Here is a 19,806-nt window from a genome sequence, read left to right as displayed (position 1 = left end):
ATAGCAGAAGGGTTTCACAGAGGAGAAACAGATCATGGCAGGCAGAAGAGAGCAAAAACATTCAAGAAGCAAGCAACAGGCAACAAGCCATGATCACAGCTCTTTCTGTCCCTTATGTCTTACATAGGCTACCCATCCTTAAGGCAGGTAGCACTCACAACATTAATTCTAGTATCACACTTTTAAATCAATCCAAGCATAACTTTTTTAATTCCAGTAGCAGAAATCCTAGATCCAGCCACCCCTGAAAAGCCACACCTATGATCACATGAGGATTTGAGAGGACATCTAGACACAAGCAATAACAAAAGGCTTGCTTATTTTCTATTTTGACAATGCTAATCTAGATTAAATCACACCAATTTACTCAAGGGTGGTAATATACATTGGAAAGATTTTTGATAGTAAGAGTTGAAAGGTCATTTACTTAAATCTTCCATTTAATCTAGCTTTTATCAAGTGAACATTTTCTAAGGACAATATAAGAGATTTGCATGAAAATTCCATTCCTTACCTAGAATGGTTTCATCTGTTCCAAAATGAGCCCGATAAAAGAGGACCATCTCCAGCCAGTAAACGTGGTAAACAACAATAAGAATTACCACCAGCAGGACTGTGGCTCCAAAACCACACGCCAATTCCACTGTGTATCTTGGTGCTAGCAAAAGAAATTATAGTAAAAATAACAGCAAAACCGAATTAATTTCCAGTGATCATGTTGACCCATCTCCCTGCAATAGCTGGAAAAGCCAAATGACTGAATCATGAAACTGACCTCCGTGTGTGAACAAATGGTTAACATGGTAGAGTTTAGGGACTATTTGTTTTTAATATTGGGTTGTGTCATATATGTTTTTATGTGCATGTGTGGGCCTTTAGGACTTGGTATGGAGTGTCTTTTTAACTATGGGATGATTTTTATAGATTTTGACAATACACAAATTTAAGTAGAACGTTAATATTTGGAAAGGTTTAGAATATTTAATTTATGTACAATTTATTACCTAAATATTCTCAAAAAGGTATTTTTGAATAGCACACTTCTATGATTGACCATCTGTGAGGATGGAGTTCCCAGAGTCCTACCTAGAGAATTCCATCATATTGGCAGAATTTTAATTTTTGAAGCAGTTGATTGAGTACAATTTTTAGTGACTTTCCATTAATTTTACTTTGCAAAGTATCATATAAAAGGCTTTTAATTTGCAAAGTATCATTCAAATAGGCTTCAAAAACCTTTTTTTTTTTTTTTTTTTCTCTCTCTGCAGAGAAATGGGGATCATTCACCAAATGCCGACCATGCTTGGCTCTGGAAGGATTTCCCATGTCCACAGTTTTAGGATATACATTCCAAAAACTGACTTGCAAAATCTTATTATTTCCACATATAACAGCTTATTTTCAAATCAAAGACACCTTAGCAGTTTTTTCAACTATCAGCAAAGAGTGAGGTAATTCCGATTTAACTCAAAACTGGATATTAACTCACTATCCCTGTAAGAAAGTCTGTTACAACCAAATCATTGGCTACCTTCCTGCCTTACTTACTTTTAGCTCTTTCTCTAAAACTTCAAAAATACTTAATAGCAAGCTCTTGCTCTGCCACGAATCTGGGTGAAACAGCCCTTTCCCTTTTTAGTTTTCAAGTTCAACTGTCTTTATTTTGTATGAGGTTTCATAGAGTAAGACTTTGTAACTCGAGCTCTGCCAGTGTAAATTCCCATTTCTCTGGTTTATGATTGCCTTACAGCACTGCTCTTACACTGTAATTTGTCTGGAGGCTTGGTTTCTCACCCACTCATTCTCCTCTAAACTATACATTCATAGTCTTCCAGGAGCAGACTTCTTCTCTCTCATGCCACTGTTAGAACATATAGTATTTCAAATAACATTTCAAATAACACTTTGTACTACCAATATCCTTAAAAGAAGCCAGGTATTGCATTAGGTCTCAGAAGCTTCTGGTTATTATGTTTGCTGTGATAATGAAGCATCAATTTCAAGAAGGAACACACCATTTGCTGGATCAGAAACTGAGTGATGCACATTAGATATAAATTGATTTGGTAATTAGTTAGTGACATTTGCTATTTTCTATAGTGTTGCATAAGACAGAATGGCGTCTGCACTTTTGGAATTAACATTCCAATGCAGGCAAGTAAGTAAATACGGCCATAGATATGCTAATTTTAAATAGTCATGAATGTTAAAAATAAAGGTAGTGTGGTAGAGGCGACTGGGGAACAAGAGTCATTTGCCTGGTAGATGTATCTTAGATAGAGTGGTTAGGTGTGAGCACCTGAAACACTGTAGGTGATAAGTGTCTGCTGAGAGAGGATATGGGAGGGCGGCACTCAAGCTGGAATAGCTACTGAGACTCTCCACTGTGCAAGGACCTTGTCACAGTATGTTTGAAAGTTTAATTATTGATCATATATTAGTGGGAAAAACATCTCTAGAACCATTATGTACCCTATAAAGAAAACATTAAACAACCCAGAGCTGAGCCTGACCATACCTTAAAATAAAAAAGAGCAAGCTGCACTGTCAATTTGTTATTCCAGACCCAGGATATAAATCCTTAGGTATAACCTGAGAGTCAGCAGTGCAAAATTATTATCAGGTACTCATGTCTTCATTCCATGAGAAATGGTCCTTTTAACATAAGAAAACTCCATCATACAATGCCAGAAGCAACATCAGTGTAGTTATTGAGAATTTACTAAGATCAGTTTAGGTAGCTGGCATAAAAATCGTTGTGTCTCTGGAGTTTCTGAGTACGTATTATGTTAACAGCACACTGGGTTAATCCTGCTGTTATTTTATCTGCTGTTATTTGAGTTCTCTCTGGATGGATGCTTTCTTCATCTACACAAAATCAGGCAGTAGCTAGGAGAGGTCATTGGCTAGATTTACCTGAAATGTTTTTTTTTTTTTTTTTCCCTAAATATCAATATATGCCTTGATTAATGACTAAGAGTTCAATCACCCTCATGAATTTCTCTCTGCCACATTTATTTCACCAATTCCTATTTTATTTCTAATGGGGTTTTCACATTTTGTGTCACTTGTTCATATGTGTCAGACAGACTGTATTTTGTATTGTTCCTTTAATATCAAGGAGTCTCAAGTGCTATTTAACAGACTTAATTCGTAAATAATATACCAGTCTGATTCTTCCACATGGTTGCACTGTGTGCAGGAAGCGCCATACAAGGCTTTCAGATAAAGCAGGGCCAACTTACAGAGAATGGTATTCCTCAGTCCACATTTTCCGTCTGCCCTGACTGGACTGTCTAGCGCTATGGCATAACGGCTTTATGCTGATGTAATACTGGACCAATAGGAGACAGGTGATGCAATGTGACTAGATTGGACTCCTACAGTCCTTCTCCTGCTGATTTCACTCTTACCCTAACACAGGATACAGCCAAGTGCTTTCCTTTACTCCTTGAGTTACAATTTCCTCTATTCCTTCTGAAGTTCTTTAATAACAGTTGTCTCCAAATTATAATTGTCTAGCCAATAACCTTTGGGTAAAACTTCTCAATGCCTCACCTCTAACTCTTCCCCCACTTTGCATTCTAATTCTGCAAGCATCCTTCTCTTTGCAAATCTTCAGTTATATATCTTCACTGCAGTAATTAGAATCTTTCTATGTATTGAGTCTTCAAACCAAATGCCAGTTGCCTAGACTTTCAATTGTTCCCTGCAAGTATTCAGTGCTAAATTGTGGGAAATACCTTATAATTTTTAGAATTACACTAATGACCATTTTCTTAAATTGTAAACAAACAGCATACATTTTTAAAGTGATGTTAGCAAGAGAGCTATGACTGAATTGACTTGCAGACTTGTTTGTTTTGTTTTGTTTCTGAGACAGAGTCTCACTCTGCAATTGAGGCTGGCTTTGAAGTCATTCTGTAGTCCCGGCTGGCCTCAAATCTACAGCAATCCTCCTGCCTCAGCGTCCCAAGAATGGGATTATAGGAGTGTGTCACCATGCCTGGTTAGATCTGGTTGATTTAGAAACAGTATGGTAAAACTTACACAATCTTGGCTTCAGTTTTTGTGCACAGAAAAGTAATATTAGTGTAGTTTTCTTTCCATAATATCTAAAATAATGTTTTTTCTTGAATTGGACAAATAATAACATATGAGTGCGATTTTTGAGGAAAAATTATATGAAAAGATCAGCTCTATAACCATTCTGACTTTTTGCCTGCAGACACTTTTTGGATTATGGCACAGAAGGAACAAAGTCAAAAGAAGACAGTGGTCACACTGAGCTAAGGAGAGAAAAATCACTTCAATGGTACTGTGTTAAATTGAATTCACTGGCCTGAGTACCACAGAGAAAAGACCTGAATATAAGGAAACTCTAGAAACTTACATGTGGTTATGACTTTTTTTGGTCAAATGTAAATCTGTGCTTAGTTAGGGTGTTATTTGCCAAGGCCAGTCAGATAGCAACAAGCAGTTGAATAATTCTAAGAGCATAGCAGGACTTGGAGATACCTGAACCCAGTCAATAGAGGAAATAACGTTTGTTTAGCTGCTCCCACACTCCCAAAGCTGTGCCTCAGAAGTAGGACCATATAGTCCTGTAAAAAAGGGTATGTAGGGAAATTCTTATACAGATCCATGAGATGATGAAATAAAGAGAAAGCTGTATCTAAGGAAGTCAACTAATAAATTCAGGCATTCAGTGTTCTAATATCTATGAAGTGCACAATGGGATAACAGCCTTTCACAAAGAAAAAAACAGCAAAAGTAAGAACGCGACCCATATTCAGAAGAAAAATCATCAAATAGAAACAGACTCAGAATCAGGAGATGATGTAAGAACTGGATAAATATTTTAAACTGCATATTAAAATCTGTCTGTTCAGTGAACACTGTGAAGAACAAATAGAAAATATCAAAGAAAGTATTTCAATGGAAAACATTGAAATTAAAAAACTGAAAAGTATATTTCTGAAATAAAAAATGTTGCACATTAGACATGATGAAAAAAATTATCAAGATATACTAGAACCTACCAAAACAGAAAGCAAAAACAGATGAAAATGGATTTTAAAAATGAGAATTTCAGCTGCCTAGAGGAATTACTGAGTTGTGTACCACAAATACAATTCTAGGATTAAAATAATCAGAAAGGAAGGATGATATATTTGAAGAAGTACTGACTAAAAATTTTTCAGTCCTTAAGTGAAAAATACAAACTTGCAGAACAAGAAAGACTAATAAATAAGATACATACAAATGCAAGCCTATATTAGGATATGGTAATTGTTCAAAACCAATGAAGAAGAAAAAAAGAAATCCCCCAATTTATCACAAAAACAATAACAAGGAAATGATAGCAAAATGAAAAAAATCCCAATTCACTCATAAATTATATTAGCCAGGGGAAAATAACAGTTTTAAAGAGCTAGATTAAAAATGTCAAGAAAAATCTTTTAATCAAAAATTATCTATCCATTGAAAATATAAACAAAATCACTAGAACAGCATAAGAGAAAAAGAATCTCCAGTAAATTGTTTTGGATATTAACATGAAAAGAAAATTAAACTTTAATTCCTATTTCATATAAACGAATAAAAAAACAGAGACAGCTCATAGCTCCCCAAAATGGTGAAACTTCATGACCTTAAAATATGGTGCTAATCTCATCAAAAGTAAGCACATTTACACAATAAAATTTACAGGAAATGAAGAAAATGGCATGGGACAAAGGGGAAAAGAACATTGGCAAAATGTGTCTGTTACAGAACTGATAGCTAGGAATAATAAAAAATACCTGAAAACTGATGAGTCTCAGATGAAAGTAAAGAAGAAATTAGACATTTCTTCAATTAAACAATAATGCCAGTAAAACATCCTGGAATTTCTGTAACACAATGAAAGTAGTCGTAGGGGGAAACTTTACAGTGATGAATTCACATTTCGGAAAAACAGAGTGAGCTCAAATCACCTAATGTTGAACTTCAAGCTTCTAGAAAAAGCAGAGCAAGTCAAACACAAAGCTCACAGCAGCGAGGAAATTATAAAGAGCATAGCAGAAATTAATGCAATTGAGCCTAAGAAAACAATACAAATAATTAAAGAATCTGAGAGTTGGTTCTGGGGAAGATTAAATGAAGACAAACTCATAGCCAACCTTATCAGAAAAAGAAAATAAAAGAATCAAATCCATGCAGTTAGGAATGAAAAGGGGTAAATCCTGCAGAAATCCAGAAAATCATTTTTATGACTTGTGCTAAGATGTCCCCCATGAAGCCTAGTATGTTCATGGTGGTGCTTTTTCAGAGGTGGCTGAGTCTAGGTCGTATGGTGACCAATGGTGCAATGTTAGGATTAAGAGTGCTAGGATTAAGGGTGGCTGAGTACTAAATTAGTCCACAGATTGGTTGGGTACTGTCTCCAATCCTAGCAGCCTGCATACAACATAAGGGTCAGAAAGAGGGTGGTCTTGCTCTCCTGTTTACTTTGCTACCTTCTGCCCAGCAGGACCTGTTCACCTCTGCTAACTCACCTTGCCTTGGAGCTAACTGATTCTGAACTGACACATCTACAAACTGTGATCTAAATAAACTTGGGGTGTCAGGTATTTTGTCTCAGCAAAGACAATACACTAACTAAGACAATCATGAATACCAACATTGAGAACCCATATTCTACTAAGATGGAAAACACAGAAGAAATGGAAAGATTTCTAGATACATGTGAATTACCAAAGCTGAATTAAGAAGATATAAAAATTCTAGATAAACTAGTATCAGTCAATGAAATTGAAGAAATCATTTAAAACCCTACCAACAAAGAAAAGCCCATGCCCTAATAGATACACTGCTGAATTCTACAAGAAATTTAGAGAATACACAATACTGCTACTTCTCAAACTCCTTAATGAAACTGAAAGAGAAGCAATACTCTCAAAGTCCTGGAATACTTCCTGGAATCAAGTATTACATGGACACCAAAACCACCAAAGGATTCAGAGAAAAAAGAGAACTACAGGCCAATCTCCTTAAGGAACATAGATGCAAAATTCCTCAGTGAGACACTGGTAAACAGAATGCTACCAACTAAAACGATTACACATCATGACCAAGTATGATTTATCCTAGGGATGCACTGATGGTTCAATATCCACAAATCAATAAATATATTACACCATATTAACAGCCAAGGATTAAAAATACATGATCATTTCAATAGCTGCAGAAAAAGTGTCTGACAAAGTCCAACATCCACTCATGATTAAAATACCTAAGAAAATTGGGATAAATGGTCTTTGTATCAAACTGATTAAAGCCATCCATGACAATCAACAGCCAACATCACACTAAATAAAATCTGAAACCGTTCAATCTAAAATCAGCAACAACACAAGACTGCACACTGTTACCACTCTTACTCAATATAGTTCTGGAAATATTAGCTAGAGTGATTAGATAAGAAATTAAAGGAATAAAGAGAGGAAAGGAAGAAGTTAATTTATCATTATTTGCAGACGACATTATACTTCATATAGAATACTCTTCAAATTCTACCGAAGCACTTCTAGATTTAATAACCAAATTCAGTACTGTGGCTAGATACAAAGTCAACACTCAAAAATCAGTAGCATTCCTGTATACAAATAATCTCACTAGAGAGAAATCAGGGAAAAATGCTTTTCACAACAGCATCCAAAACAATAAAATACCTAGGAATCAATTGAATGAAGATTAGATCTCTGCTTTGAAAACCACAGTACTCTGAAGCAGGTTAATGGAGAGCATATCAGAAAATGGAAAGATATTTCTTGTTCTTGGATAGGAAGAACCAATATAGCGAAAATGACCATACTTTCAAAATTGCTACACAGATTTAATGGAATCCTCTTCAAAATTCCAATAACATATTTCACAGAGTTAGAGGGAAAAAACCCTATAAAATTCATCTGGGACCAGAAGAGACTTAGAGTAGCAAAAAAAAAAAAAAAAAAAAAAAAAAAAAAAAAAAAAAAGGCAAGGTCAGTGATATCACAATCCCTGACTTGAAATTATACTACAAAATACTGTAATAGAAAAGAAACAGCACAGTACTGTCAGAGACAGACAGAGAGAGACAGAGACAGAGACAGAGAGACAGAGAGAGACAGAGCGACAGAGAGCGAGCGAGCTGAGGATCAGTGGAACAGATTAGCAGACACAGAAACAACTCGAAACACATCCAGCCACCTACTCTTCGACAATGGTGCCAAACACCTTTATGGGAAGCAAGACTGCTTTTTAAATAAATGGTGCTGGAAAAACCACCTTTCCACATGCTGGAGATGAAAACTAGACCTGTATGTTTCATCATTCGCTAAACTGAAATTGAAATGTCACAAAGATATAAATATTAAAACTGAAACACTAAATCTTCTGGAAGATAGAATAGATAGAAGTTTTGAAGACATAAGTATAGGCAGGGACTTCATGAACAAAATCCTGATTGTGCAGGAAATATCAAGAGTCAGTAACTGTGATCTCATCTTATTAATAGATTTTGCATCCCAAAAGATATCACCAACATTATACACTGTGGAAAAAATATTTTTGCTAGCTACTCCTTAGACAAAGGACTAATGTCTAGAATATATAAAGAACTAAAAAAAAAAACAAAACAAAAATCAGACCCTGCAAAATTTAAAGACTCAATCCAAAAATGGACTCTGAAATGAAGACACTTCACAGATAAAGAAGAAATAATAAATAGAAATATGAAAAAATGTTCATTATCACGGGTCATTTATGAAATGTAAATTGAAACAATACTGAGAATCCATCTCACTCGAGAAATAAAGGGTATTATGAAGAAATCAACTGATAACAGATACTAGAGGGGCTATGGGGAAAAAGTAACCCTTCTCCACTGTTGGTAGGAGTGTACACTGGTGCAACCACTGTGGAAATCAATGTGGAGATTCCTCAAAAAAATAGGACTAGTGTTTCCATTCAATTTAGCTATTACCTTTCCAAAAGAACTAAAACCATCTTACTACAGCAATACATGCATACCCACATTTATGATGGCACATTTGTAATAGGTAAATCTTGGAAATACCCTTCCTGTCCATGAACTGATGAACGGATAAAGAAAATGTCGGGGTTGTTTATACACTGCAATAAAGAAGTGTAAGCTTGAGACATTTCTAGCTGAATGAGTGTACTTTGAGACCATACTTTTATGTGAAATAAATCAGCCAAACATGTTTAAATACCCTATCATTTCTCTGGTGTGGAAAATTGAAAGTACAAATAAGGACCAAAATGTATAACATATATTGGGAAATGGGAAGAAAACATTCATATAATAAGAGGTACAGGGAGGGGGACAGAGAAAAGAAAACAAGGGACAAGAAAAAAACAGAACAAAAGGTAAAAATAGAAACCAAGTTTTTGGTGGAGGATTTAGCTCAGTGGCACAAGCACCTGCCTGGCAAGTGTGAGATCCTGAGCTCAATCACCAGTATTTAAAAAAAGGAAGGAAACAAAGCATTTGTAAATAATGAAAGGAAGAGTGGTTGAAGGGAAGGGAGGGAAATCCATAAAAAAGAAGAAGCAATGTATACCACCAATAGGAACAAATGCCCTATGATGAATGTCATCTTATGTATAACGAAAATGTTCCAATAAAAATAAAAGTTTTTAAAAAGTGTTCTACTTTAAGAAAAAAGAATGCCTGGTAGTCAATGAGAAAAACACAATCCATCTAGTGGTACAATGGACAGAATATTTAAACAGTCGTATCCCTGGAGAAGACATACAGATGGCCTGTATGCAAGTGAAAAAGTGCTCTTTACTCAGTGATCAGAGAACTGACAATAAGACTATCTGATAGGTACCACAATATGCTCACCAGGATGGCTACAACCAGGATGGTAAAGAGGTGCCTCTGTTTCAGGCATTGATGTGCAACAACAGACACTTGTGGACAGATCTAATAATTTCACTGCAACTAAGCTAGTGATTCACCACTAGCTCATCACCATTCACATCACAGAACTAAAAGCAAAAGTCCACGAAGACACTTGGATAAGAATGTTCACAGAAAGTGTAATTAAAAGCTCCACAAGCTGGAAACAAATCAAATGTCCACCAGCCAGAAAATGAATAAATAAATGCAATCATTCTTTTAAATAACTATTCCTCAGCAAACAAAAGGAGCAAATGACTGATAAAGACAGGGATGAATGAATGAATGAACAAATATCAAGAACTTCTGTTCACAAAAGAACTCTACACAACAGTAAATTCTGCATGGGTTCATGCACATATGTTTTAAAAGAGGAAAAATCTATTCTGTAAAAGAAACTCAAAACTCTTGTGTTACCAGTGGTAGGGGGAGAGAGCAGCAAAGCTTATAAGAGGAAAGAGTAAGGCACGATCTGAGGTGAAGGTAACATTCAATTTCTTGATAAGCTGTCAGGCTATGCAGATATATGTATTTCTCAAAAATTACCACATTGTGCACATAATTTCTTCACTGTTACTCTATCAAAGTTTTATTACCTAAAACCAAAAGTACCATAAGTGACTATTAAAACTAGCAATGATAAGAGCTTAAGTATTTAGGATATGATTTATTGATGTCTATGACTACTTTCAAAGGTTTCAAAAACAAGATGAATTGATGGATGGAAAGCAAAATGAATATATGTATGAAAAAGATAAAAACAGTAACACTTTGAATTTAGAATGTATGTAGGGTATATGACTTCTCACTGTATAATTCTTTAAAATTTTCCATGCATTTGAGAACTTCCTTAATAAAGTGTTGAGATATAAAAATTAAAATGAAATAAGACAGTTTTGGAGCATTTATCACCAGCAGATGTGCACCCCTAGGAATTCTGTACAGCTCTTGAGATTAAAATGCTGTTACCAGTGTATTATGCCAGAAATTAAAAAAAGTTTTTTCTTATTCTTAACTTTATTAAAAGACAACAGTTTAAAGCAAAATTAAAGAGTATATCATGGTACTTCTTAATATATACAAAAATATTAACTGTATATTTCAGATAAAAATTGTATAAAAATACAAAACTAAAACAAAATAGGTGAAAGCAAAATAAAAATGGTGGAAAAAAGATGAGGTATAACACTAAGAAACCACAAATTTCTCAGAAAATGCAAAAAAGAATAAAAAGTAGATTATGAAAACAGTAAGTAGCAGATGTAAGAATTAAGGCAAGTGAATAATTATATTAAATATAAATGTATTAAGCATTTGAACCAAAAGGCAGACATTGTAAGACTAGATTAAAAATTCAAGATCCAATAACATGTATATGATATAAAGAGACTGATGGATAAAACAAAGGGATAGAAAAAATGTACAATAAAAATAGTAATTTTAAGAAAGCCAAAATATCTAAATTAATTAGCCATGGTGTATTACAGAAAATAGATATTTCATAATTTAAGTCAATTCATCAAAAGATATTGAATATTAATTTTACATATGGTTAATAACACATTTCCAAAGTACATGAAACAAATACTGGCAGAAGTAAAAATAAGAAACAGCCATCCATTTTCTATGTAAATATTTCAATCTCTCTCTCTTTCTCAATTATTGAATGACTAAGTAGACTGACAAGAAATCCAGTAAGAAGATAGAACACTTAAACAACACTGACACTATTTGAATGAGCTGACACTGACAGAACACTATGCTCAATGTCTGCAGAATGTTTATACTTTTCTCAGGAACATGTGGAATACTAACTTGAACTGGAAATATGCAAAGAATTAAACAAAACACTCAATATACTTGAAACCAATGAAATCATACCAACTATGCTTTCGGTTACTACAGAATCCAATTAAAAGTCAGAAGTCAGCATCGAGAGGGTAGCACAACGCAAAGCACTTTTGATCTGTTCTCTCAGTGCTCTCTAAGGGAGGCACCTGAGGAAGAGGAAAGCAGGGTTGGACCTGTTTACATACAGTCAGCACCAGAGCTGGAACCTGACGTCCTATTTGAAGCCCAGATTCATGTTTCTCCTATTGCATCAGTTTTCTCAGATGGTTTTGAAGTCAGAGAAGCCCTCTCCTTGAGTTTTTATGACCACAGCTATATTTTAACTACCTAGACATAATAGCATTATGCAGTATCACATTTTATCAAGTGAACATAAATTGTAAAATTAAATTTTCATACTTCATTTAATGAAGAGCTCAAGAAAATAAGCACCTATGTATAAATCAAGTAGCACACTTCTAAGTAACCGTGGGTCAACAAGAAATGAAAAAGAAAATTTGAAGATCGCATAGCATTGTTCATGATAATGCAAATACATTTCTTTAAATTTTTAAAGTAATACTTTGAGAGAAATTCATAGCTCTGAATACTTCCGATGAAAAAGAAGAATTACTTAAACCCAATAATATTAACTTTCATTTTATGGTGGGAAAAGCAAATTAATTGCAAAGTAAGCAAAAAAATAATAAAAGAGTAAAACAAATGAAACAATATATTTTAGCAATAAAAATGGAGATATGTTTATTGAAAAAAGTAAAATTGGAACGATAAACAATAAAGAACAGAAAATGAAAACACAAATTACAAACAGCAAGAATGATAGTGAAACCTCACTGAAAATTCTGTAGGCATAAAATGATAATAAAAGAAAGGCATGCCAATATTTTGAAAATTTAGATAAATTTAAAACAAAATTCCTTGAAAGAACAATTCTCAAATCTGCCACAAGAAGAGACAGAAGGCTGGAATAACTTCTAAATAAACTGAACTTACAATTCAAAGCATTCTTTTTTAAACAGAACCCCAGGCCCAGGTAGTTAATAGGTAATTTTTAAAAATTATCCAAAAATAACAACAATTTTATATTTAGGCATTCAGAAGACAGGCATAGTTATTCATAGCATGAACATTATTGTAAGAAATAAAAGTTGTAAATCAGTGTCTTACATGAATACTGATATGCACAAAAACTTTAACATGTGCACAGATATTTGAGAAAATATTAGCAAATCAAGTCAGACAATGTATTAAAAAGACAAGACATGCTGATGTGGAGGTTTATTCCAGGAATGTAAAACTGGATAAATTTTTCAAAATCAAGCACTGTAAATTATCACACTGACAGATTAGAAAAAGAAAAACAAACTCACACGAACCACTCATTGGATGGAGAGAATTCAACAAAATTTAATACCCTTATTAAAACATTATTTTTAGAAAAATGAAAAAACCTTAATCCCTCATGCAGATAGAAGCTATTTAAAAATATATAGTGTGAATGTTTATCTTCAATAATGCAAAGATGAATCACTTTCATAACTACTATTGATCCCTGAACTGGAGGCCCAAAAGAAACAGACAGCAAAAGTAATCAAAGGTATCAACCTGAAAAGGAAATGTAAAATCTATTTTTGTATGGGAAAGATGATCAAGTGTATAGAAAATCTTAAGTGACCAAAAGAATAAAACAAACAAAAACTTTACCATTTAGGTAGTCAATTATCATGATTATTTTCCTCTCCTTATTAACACAAAATACCTGACGTGAAACCCAAAGTGAAGCAAGGGAAGGTTTATTTCTTACAGTTTTAAGAGTTACAGTGCATACTCAGATGGCTCCAAGGCAGGTGGCATGGCAGCCAATCATAGACACTGCAAAAACCAAGCATGAACACAGCAAAAGAGGTCCATGTACGCACCCTTCCTGCCCTTACACTGTATGCCAGCTCCACTCTGGGTAGGCACAGCACTCACACAACCAATCCCAGCATCAGACAATGAACCAATTACGAATAGCAGACTTAGCCACGTCCATGATTGCATGAGGCTTGGGAGGGGATCTGAACACAAACCAGGACATCAATTTAGAAGGCCAAAAGATCAAGATCAATCCATAAAAATCAAATAATTTCACTTGTATAGTTTACCAAGAAACCATTTGAAAGTGAAATTTTAAAGATGGTTACTAAAATAGCATCGAAACCCCGAAATGTTTTACAAGTTTAACAATACGTGTGCAAGACTTGTACCTTCAAATCTGAGAGAGAGAGAGAGAGACAGAGTCAGAGAGACAGTGAGAGAGAGCGACAGAGACAGAGACAGACAGACAGGAAAAACTATTGCTTAAAAAATAAAAATACACAAATAAATGGAGAAATATATCATGTCCTTGGATTGGAAAGCAGTGTTTTAAAGTTTTTAGTTTTCCCTAAGTTGATTCATATTTTAGTAAAGTTTGAATCAAAACCCTAGAATATGTATCAATCAACAAGCTCTAAAACAGTCAAATCAATTTATGTAGAGAAAAGCAGGCAGAGGTATGGTATCTGATTTATGAGTTACTTGGAAGCTATGCTAATTAAGATAGAATCACACTGGATGAATGATCCACAGGTCACAAGGCAGAATGCAGAGACAGTCACAACTTCGGGGCCTACTCTGTTTTGGACAAGTTTTCAGAACAATTCAACAAAAAGGAAATGATTTTTCAATATGATTTGGAAACAACTGACAGATAAAATGCTTTACTTATATATACAAAAATACTGTGAAAGGGATCATAGGAAAATATACTAGTTTTCCAGAAGAAACTGCAAGGTATTTCTAACCTAATGTGGACAAAACTACTAGTAAGGACTTAGAAAACAACTAAACAAAAAAATTGAGAAAAAAGTGAATTTACAAGCTGGATAAAATGTGTAAAATTATATATTTGACAAAGTTTTGCATTCTCTGTGTGTCCAGTTACCCATTAAATTAAAAACAAATGATCCAATAGCAAAAGTGACTAAAGATGTTGTGACTACTTTACAAAAAGGATTATTAAATGATGACCGATAAGTTTATGAGAAAGTGCTCAGTATCATTAGTACCTGAGAAATGCAAATTAAAAATAGTGTGATACCACTACTCATCTCTTAGTTAAAATTTTAACATCAGATAACTCAAAAGTTGGTGGGGCAGAGTAGCATCTGAAATGTGGGTACATCCAAAACGCAGACTTGGTCAGGGATACAGCTCAGTGACACACGCAGCTGCCTGGCAAGCATAAGGTCCTGAGTTGGGATTCCTGGTTCTTTTGAAAACCACCAAAAAACTGAAAGTAGATTTGGCAGATTCTCATAAAATTAAACTTACACCTTCCCTAAATCCTTCTCACTATCATATTAAAAAACAACAGTACATTAACGTGCTAACATTAACTTTCTCTTCTTTTATAATTGCTTTAGCTGACTAGATGACAATATGCTGTCATGCATGCTTAATCAATAAAGTTGATTAAGTAAATTTCTCTTATTTTGTATCCGAGTCTTTGCCCCCTTTATTTTTGATGAAGTCCTGAGAATGCTGAGTGACTGAATTCAGGGAAGGATCATAGAAAGTATCATAGTATACATAGAAAGAACATGAGCTCATGAATTCAGATAGCCCCTCTGAATTTCAGCATTAGCTGGCCCAGATCAGAAGCTAAGTAACAAAGCCAGAATACATCTGGTACCGCTGGACCAAAAAGCACAATTCATCTGACCACATCTCCTTTCATGTCCCTAACGCTGTCCACACTGCACTTGGAGCAGGGGCTTAGTGGCTCAAGCAGCTCTGGTGGCAGATTTCTGCCTCACTCCTAAAGAAAATATTTTACTTGGTTGTTTTGATTTTTAATTTTGACAATACATTAATAATTTATATCATTTTTCCATAACTGCTTTCCAGAACGCATGCCTCAGAAGAGGTGTTCCATGCAATGTCCCAGACTTAAGAAATCTCAAGTGAGATACATTTGAAACCTCTCTCTATCATAAACCCCATGGATATTCATATCAAATGCCAGCTAACATATGAAAACCTTAGGGTTCCTGAGATAAGAAATCCGATTAATTTTGTTAAGCCTAGAGTACAATGACATGCATGTGATCGTAAAAGCCTCTGTCAAATAACACTTACGAAAACCTTGTGAAAAATATCACAAGAGTAATATTCATTGAATTAGTATATATTATGAGACACAAGATCTGTTTGGAGTACTTTCATATGACCTGATGGGGTATTGGTATTATTTTGCTCACTTTAACTATCAAGAAATTAGTGTTCAGAGAGATTGCATGATTTTACCGAGATCACAGAGTTAGCATACACAGAAACCGCAATTTCAACAGGCTATCTGAACTCTGAAGTTTAATAGATGCAGCACTCGCATCCATAATCATTCCCAGTGGAGTTCTCAGGAACTGACACTGGAAAGTTGCTATGTCTGAAGACATCAGTCTTTAGAGAGGCTACCAAGGAGCAGCAACAATGACTTATCCTGATTAAACCAAGACTTCTGAAGAGGCACGTACACTTCCGGCCTTGCTCATGTCTTTCTCATCTGTAATAAAATGTTCTGATGTGTCCTGCTGATTCATCAGCTTTTAAAAAAAAGATTTAGTCCCAGTGCAAAAATGTAATGATTATAAACTAGTTTTTTCCACTTTGGATATAAATATTTTAAGCTCTGCTAAATTCTAGGATCTAGGATGATTCTGAATGACCTGATTGAAAGTGTGATGACATCATTACTTTTTCTTTTCCAGAAGACGGAAAAAACTTTCTGGAAGGGATGGATTGACTGGGATTCTGTATTAGGGGAGAAATCCAAAGAGATTTTTAGACAGTTTAAGAGCAACAGCTCACACAAGGAGGCTTCACAAATTTTATTTATTATACAAAAATATAGTCATATTAGCATAGCAATAATTTTTACAACATGTAAAAATCATAATTTTCTTTTTAGCAATTATAGTTGGTACATTACAAAATTAATTAAATATTGATTCAGGATGTTTTGTGATGATTTAAAAATTATATATTTTTGAGAACTAGCACTCTATACTTTATTTAACTTTTATACAATTAGATGATTGCTATTTGTATTTCATTATTCTTTAAGGACATCAATGGGTACATAGTAACCCATTAGTCGGGAAAATTATGTAAGAATTTGGTCAGATTATAAGATGATTTTTTTTCCTCTTGAACTCTGTCATTAATGATTTTTAAAAGTGTCTTCATGCTCTACAAATAACAGGTGACTGTCAGCTTAATTTTATCTTTGGTAGCTTTGAATATTTTCAGTTTTAATGACTGTATAGGTATAAAATTATGCTTCCGTATGATGATCCTATGAATTTTTTTAGCACCATTAGGACACTAAAGTTCTAGAATGATTAGAAATATTTTGAGGGGTTGGGGCTACAGCTCCTTGACAAACATGTGAGAAGCTCTGAGTTCAAACCCCAAGCCAGCCCAAAATAAGTATGATTTGAAGTAGTATTTATCTTCATGTGGATGGAAACCTTCTCTCAGGTGTTTCCATTGAGTGTTGCTTCATGACTACATGTCAGATGCTGCGCTAGGTGCAGGATCTCTCTCCTTCTCAATCTCTCTTCTCCTACTCACCACCATGTTACAGTCGGAGTTCACACATCTGTCCAGAGAGCATCCATTACCTTTCTGTTTGACCGTGGCTGCTCCGTCAACCTCTCCTTTGGCATTTCTAGCGTGACAAACATAGTGGCGCTTGAGGTCCTCAGGGGTGACTTTCTTGATGCTCAAAACCTGAGTTCTTGTTTCGTCTTCCATGGTAGAGTAACTTGCACTGGAGAGAGGGGAAGAAAAAATCAAAGCCTGTGTGAGACTCCATGGTTTCACACTACATGTGAATCAGGCAAGGAAGCAACCAAAGAGCTCCCAGGTAGGGGCAGACAGGATATTTACAGACAGTGTTGCCCGTGACACAATGTCTATGAAAGGGAACATCTAGATATTGATACTACTGTTCACCATGTGTACTGTACACCATCTCCAGGTCTACAATGAATCCCAATATTGCTTTCTTATTACTGCTCTCTCTTGAAAGAAAAATATCTCTTTTGTACAAGCTTCTGGTGCAGAATGCTGTAGTCTTTTCAGTGATTAGATGCCTGGGACTTTGTGTCAGGGTTTCCCATTTACTGCCACATACTTTGGACAAGGTAACTAAGGCTTCCACATCTTGTGTTTTGTAAAAGAGGAAAGTGGTAATGGCTACACAGTGCACTGCATGTGGTAATTTACCAAAGCATGCTGCGGACTGAATATGTCTGTGGATATGTAGGAGAACAAAGCTTAATCAATGTCGATGTAGGGTATCATTATTATCTCACAGTAGCAGCCGTTGCACTTCAGTGATTCTGGAAGCTTGGATGCTGAACACAGAATGTTTTGGTCATGGGTAAATCCTAACACTCTCAAGAAAAGAAATGGCTAGGAGCACAAAAACTGGGAAAGTAAATATACCCAAACTCAGTGAGACGAAGATCTAGAGCTTTGAGTCTAAGATCAAGATTTAAAATCCCTTTGACCTGCTTTGTGCTTATGCCTGACTGCCATCCAGTTTTCCTGTTGGATTAGGTTTACTGTGTATCAGTCCTAAAAATCTGGCTAAGGGTGCTGATTGGTTTAGCCTAAGCTTCACCTCTTGCTCTGACAGACACTGACAACAGATCTCTATCACAGTCAGGAGGAAGGTGATTTCACTGTTATTATTTCTGTGAAGATGGGGGATGCAAAGAGGAGAATTCCTAAAATGATCAGTAACTCTGCCTCAGAGCCTTCAGCCACAACTGTCACATATTCCTTTCTACAAAAAGTAATTCAATTTTGGAAAGGTTATTTCTTTTTATGTGTTCTGCTTCTTAACCTCTAAGCCTTGGCATGTGAAGTTTCCCTTACCAGGAAGTCTTTCCGTTTCTTTTTCCAGGTAATTTCTACCCAAATCCTTATTTTGGTAATACATCCTCTGAGAAACTCCTAAACTGAACCCTGAAACTGACTAAATCTACTAAAACTGACTAAATCCCTTCTTAAATCTCCTTATGCGGGCCAGTCTTTCCAAGTCACTGTATTTATCAGATTATACTGCAGTGTTTACTCTGTCATTGTTATTCCTACAAAACCTACCTGGTGAGGAACTAAGTATCCAATATAAAGTAACCACTGTATAACTGATGCACAAAATCTGAACTTATTAAGGAAAAAAAACCCAACTTTTGAATTCTATCCATACACAGGTGACACAGCTTAAGATTTTAGAATTCTTTTGTTATGTAATTGATTGGCTGCTGATTTTGTTAGTAATTGCAGTGCTTCAATTGCTCTTTGGTAATGCTATAGTTCATTTTCAGAGAAATATTATTGCCTTTAAAAATTTATGCTTCTCTTTCAAACATTCAGGTTTATTTAAGAATGAAATGCCTCATGCTGTTATTTCATAAGGGAACAGCGTTACTCAACCATTTGAAACTTAAAAATTTAAAAACATAGAGGTACATAGTCAACATTTAAAAAATGATTACGTATTTAAGGATGAACAAAATAGACAATGTATGCTCAGTGCAATATGCTAATTAAACACGGTTTTCTGCAGTATTAAACACAAATACAGGCAGAGTCCCCAGGACTGTGACAAAGACTACTTTCATATATTTGCAGCCCTACATTGTAACCTTTTTGTTCACAGGCTAAGTGTCCTACCTACTACCAAGTGAGTATCATAAATGTATTGATTTTGCTAGGCTTAAGATGATAGCAGGCAATGGGAAAAACCATGGCGGAGATGGCAAGCCACAGGGCATTCTGATTCAAATCTTTAACGGACATTAGGCGGCATACGGCTTTGGATGATAGCAGGTGCAGTAGCTATGACTCAGGAAGACAGCTCTGAAAGATCTGAAACTCTTCACAGTTGTGTGAACGGTAGGTAG

At 35.0% G+C, this 19,806-nt stretch overlaps 1 protein-coding gene across 7 annotated transcripts in view; it reads right to left on the bottom strand.

Moving 5' to 3' along the window:
- Il1rap (interleukin 1 receptor accessory protein) overlaps window positions 1-19,806 on the bottom strand; it is a 134,234-nt gene that overhangs the window by 17,798 nt on the left and 96,630 nt on the right. For all 7 annotated transcript variants that reach the window (XR_002788345.2, XR_010051668.1, XM_023560290.2 and 4 more), the window contains 2 exons: window positions 17,512-17,660; window positions 515-658 (listed from right to left, as the gene is read on the bottom strand). Coding sequence is in view for 5 of the 7 variants with exons in the window: in XM_023560290.2 (XP_023416058.2) it covers window positions 515-658; window positions 17,512-17,660 (293 nt within the window). In the remaining 2 variants the exon portion in view is untranslated. The remainder of the gene's footprint in view (window positions 1-514; window positions 659-17,511; window positions 17,661-19,806) is intronic.

The sequence above is a fragment of the Cavia porcellus genome, unplaced genomic scaffold (genome assembly GCF_034190915.1).
Source record: "Cavia porcellus strain 051 isolate PalLab524CR breed Dunkin Hartley unplaced genomic scaffold, mCavPor4.1 scaffold_14, whole genome shotgun sequence".
In the NCBI taxonomy this organism is placed as follows: Eukaryota; Metazoa; Chordata; class Mammalia; order Rodentia; family Caviidae; genus Cavia; species Cavia porcellus.
The sequence above is the reverse complement of the archived record's forward strand: the minus strand, read 5'-3'. Positions and strand labels throughout refer to the sequence as shown.